This window comes from Belonocnema kinseyi, chromosome 3, assembly GCF_010883055.1.
Source record: "Belonocnema kinseyi isolate 2016_QV_RU_SX_M_011 chromosome 3, B_treatae_v1, whole genome shotgun sequence".
NCBI classification, from domain to species: Eukaryota; Metazoa; Arthropoda; class Insecta; order Hymenoptera; family Cynipidae; genus Belonocnema; species Belonocnema kinseyi.
In genome coordinates, this window is record NC_046659.1 from 105,576,581 (window position 1) to 105,580,811 (window position 4,231).

At 32.3% G+C, this 4,231-nt stretch overlaps 1 protein-coding gene across 4 annotated transcripts in view; it reads right to left on the reverse strand.

Annotated features, from left to right (window-relative positions):
• Positions 1–1,002: 1,002 nt before the first annotated feature.
• The window catches only part of LOC117169290, a 36,647-nt gene continuing 33,418 nt past the window's right edge, over positions 1,003–4,231 (reverse strand). For 3 of the 4 annotated variants that reach the window (XM_033355592.1, XM_033355594.1, XM_033355595.1), the window contains one exon: positions 1,003–2,176. In XM_033355592.1, coding sequence (XP_033211483.1) covers positions 1,851–2,176 — 326 coding nt within the window. In that variant the 3' untranslated portion in view covers positions 1,003–1,850. Of the gene's footprint in view, positions 2,177–2,645; positions 2,769–4,231 lie in introns of all 4 variants that reach the window. The other variant, XR_004466647.1, reaches the window with a different exon arrangement.

Sequence of the window (4,231 nt, forward strand, 5' to 3'; positions counted from 1 at the left end):
ACTTAGGAAATTAACTAATAATTTTAGATGTTAATTTTATTCTGTTGATTGTTGACATAAAAAAATTTGAATTGCGATGAAAAAATGACAAAAACTGTAATTGTGCTTATTTGAGAAATGTAATAACAATATTTTTAAACATTTTTTTTGAACCCAGCATTCCTTTTTAATGCTGTATTATATTTATTTTGTGTTATTTACATGAAAAAAATAATTCTATTAGTATAAGGGGGATTCTTAAAGGATTAACTATTTTTTCTCATAAATTTTCTATGAGAAATACGAAATCTTTCAAAAATTTATTTTAGCACTTATCCAGTCAAAAAAAATATTTTATACGAAAATGTCTGTCTACCGGCGCGATAACTTAGAAAGGAATTTTTCAATTTGAATTTCTTTTTGCACACTTGTCTGAGGTCCAAAAATACAGGTTAATTTCGTCGACCGGCCTACTAACGTCACTACTTATGGTTTTAGCCATAAAAATTAACCGAAATTAATTATAATTTAACTTTTACACGAAACTGCGCAAGATAAGGCAAAATGCAAGAGACAAAAATGTTTTTTTTTTCAAAAGTTCTATTAAATTGCATCAAACCATTTTTCAAGCGCAAAGTGATTTTGGTCCTATTCCATTTTTCTCATTTTTCTACTTTTTGGGACTGCCTGAGTCAGAAAAAGTAGTTTTTATAAAAACAATAATAGCTCAATAAAGTTATGGTGAAAAATCTTTTTTTTCTATTAAAAAAATCACGCTTTGTTGCATGAAACTGGCATTATTGTTTGGCTTTCGACGTGAAGATATATTTAATTTCTCCCACGTAGCCTTAAATACCTAATAGCACCCATAGTTTGGCGGGAAAATTTAAATGTTCACGATCATGAAAACAAGGTAATGAAAATCCATATGTTTTGATACTAATGGATGTTATGAATTGTAATAATATAAATTTATTGAAATTGTACATTTTTCAGGGTAGCTGAGCATAAAACATAATGCTAAGTAAAAACGAATAATAATGTCATGATTCTAAGTACAATTTGTATGTTATTTTGCAGTATCTGAATAAGTAATCCCAGACCGACGTTGAGGCCGAAGGAGCATTAGCCAAAGGAGTTTTAGCCAAAGAAAATTCACAGTCAACAAAATAAACATCTAAAAGCGCACTTAAAATTATGTATCGATTTGACAATTAGTCTTTATAATTAAACAATATTGACCATTTGATGCGCTCTAGCTCTAAAATTTAATTTGAAATCAAGGCCATCTTGCATACTACTCGCATTTTATTGTAGGTCTGATAATTTTTTCAAGTAGCGGCTATTTTAATTTTGGAAATTTGGATTTTCAGTTTTAACGCAACTTCCTAAAAACCGCATAATCTTAAATTTCATTAAGATTGGATAAGTTTTTCGAGTTTGTCTTCACCATTTCAGACCCGCTATTTTTATTGAACTTGGATTTCAAATTTCAGAGTGAAATATTTCTAGACAAGCGCAGTAACAAATTAATAAATAATTTATAAATTCAGGCGATAAATACTAAACAATGTTAATTTTGATCCGATCAAAATTGTGTAACTTCAAACTGCAAGAGTTTGAAAATGAGTACTAAGATAGTAATAAAAGCCTTAGAATTAAAATAATATCATCTATCGAACTTTTCTCAGAGTTAGAGCGCTAACTACCGGCGTTGGTAGAAATAATCCAAACACACCTGCACTCTTTAATAATTATATTCCTGGTTGGGATGTTGAAAAAAGCAGTGTGAGATCATAATTGAACACATCTGTGAACATTTATTTACTTGCTCTGTTCAAAAACCTAATTGTACATAGTAGGAATAATTTTTAAATATTCAAGTTTTCATTCATCAGATTATGTAGATTGCCAGCAGAATGTCCAACTGTAGTTGGAGGTTGTGGCGGGTAAAGCGAAGCTCCCGTAACTTTTTTTTTGTCTTTCTGATCTCTGTACATAAAAAATGTGATCTTTTTCCATCTGTCTCCCCAAGGAAATTCAACCGCTTCGTATGGATCACCTTCTTTCAGTTCATTTCCAGTTGCAAGATAAATGTCTTCTGGCATTTCTGTTTTATCATTTAGTTCTACTTTAAAGATGTTTTTTGCAAAAGCAATAAACCACAATTTACTGCTAGGTTCCACAATGTCCCGTTCTTGAAAAAAAGAAAAGATTAATGACTTTAAACAGAATTTAAAAAAATTTCGAAATTGAAAGTTTTTTTTTCATAAAAAGTTTTGTAAACCATAAAGTCACAGTGATTTCTAAAGATTTCTAAATCGTTTTGACTATTATAAGATTTTTAAAGCGATTCAAAGAAATTGAAAAAAGCTTTAATATTTAATGTATTTAAAAAAATTTTAAAAGTATTTATTACTAAGACTTGAAGGATTTCAAGGGATTTGAAAGAATTAAAGAGAGTTTGAAACAATTTACAAGATTTTCGGGAATTAAAAAAAATATTTATGAAACAATTTATTTTCACAAAATGTTAAACTACTACAAAATAAAATTTAAGATATTGAAATGCGATTAAAATCAAATTTAAAATACTATTTTACGTCCTATATTCAAGTTAATATGCAGAATTTCTGAAAATAAAACTAAGAATCTAATGAGCAAACCTGGACAACCACCATAAAACATTCATATTGCACCACTAAAATGTTCCTATTATTTGCCTTTTGACCCTCACTTAAATCTTGGTTGTCACGCAGAAAGCATCTTGCTTTTGTTGCTGTTTCTATCTGCTCGAAAATTTTTTTTACCTTAATAAGGGTGCTTTCCTGTTTTTTATTTATTTTATTATTATCATTTATTTTTTCAGTTTATTGAACCATGCACTATTTGGTAAATATACCTTTAGATTTAGTGATCTCCCGAGGCAAAATCCTAATACTCGGCAACTCCTCCCTGCATGCCCTGTCACGAAAAATAGAGCTCTGCGCAAGACTGGAGAGAGCTTTTCATAAATTTACTGTGTTCGCCTAGTACTCTCTAAAACCTCTTCCACGAGAAATCGAGCATAACACGAGTCTGAGGAGAGGGAGTGCATGTAGAAGATAAAACAGAGTGCGAAAGGAGCTTGGAGGGAGCTCGGATCGATGTCAATAAAAAACTCAATTAATATATAAAATAAAACAATTCTGAAAATTTTGAAAGCCTTCTTCAGAGTAATGAACGTAGTAATGACATAGGCTGAATAAGAGTCTTGGCATCGACAAGCGCCTATACGGAAGAGTGTCCCACTGAGGAGGTAACCTCAACTCCGGACGCCTGCACTCCGATGGAGTGCAGGCGTCCGGAGTTGAGGTTTTCTTTTTCAGTTACGTCTAAGTATTATTTCTTATTTTTGTTTCAATTCTTTCAGAACAACACAATGGACAAACCTATACCTTGTGTCATTCGGTAGAGAATAGCAGCTTGCCAATTTTTTCAGCATTCAGTGCTGAATCCATAGATGATGAATATCACATTACAAGCATTTAAAGTCATATTGGAAGTGTATTTAAAAATGATATAGATTTATCAAATAAACAGTTACCTTAAAAAAATGTAGCATTGCGTTTTTGATGTTATTTATTAAAATTAAAATAAATTAGGTTCATCAAATAAAACGAGATTTTGAAGAGCATGGGAGGAGGATTAAGGGGAAATGTAAGAAGGATTTAAAGATCTTTCGGGGAGGATTTAAAGAGCATGAGAAGAGGATATGAAAATCATTCTAGGTCGGTGTAAAGAGTATGGGAAGAGGATTTTGAGAGAACGATGCGAGTATTTGAAGAGGATGATGCTAGGCTTTAGGAAGGCAGCAGCGAGGATGACGGGAGCACATAGAGGTTGAGAAGAGAACTAGGAGAGCTTCCCGGAATACATCAATGTTTTAAGAAGTCCTTGTTTTTCCTCGAAAGCGTTCGAAAATTGCAAATTCGGAAATAAGTAGGCTTCCGAGAGCATTAAAGAAGCCTTAGTGAGTACTTGTGATACATTGAATTTTTTTTTGAAACCTCGCTACGTGCTCGCTCAATAATCTGAAATCATCAGCATGAACTCGGATTGGCATAGCACTATTAGAGCACGGAGGGAGTTTTAGGATATTGCCGTGGGCTACGAGGGTAGTTCAATAACTCCTTAGAATGACCAACAGATGGCGCGCGAATCGCTCCAAATCATCTGTTTTCAGTCAGCACCACTCCCGACTAGATATATG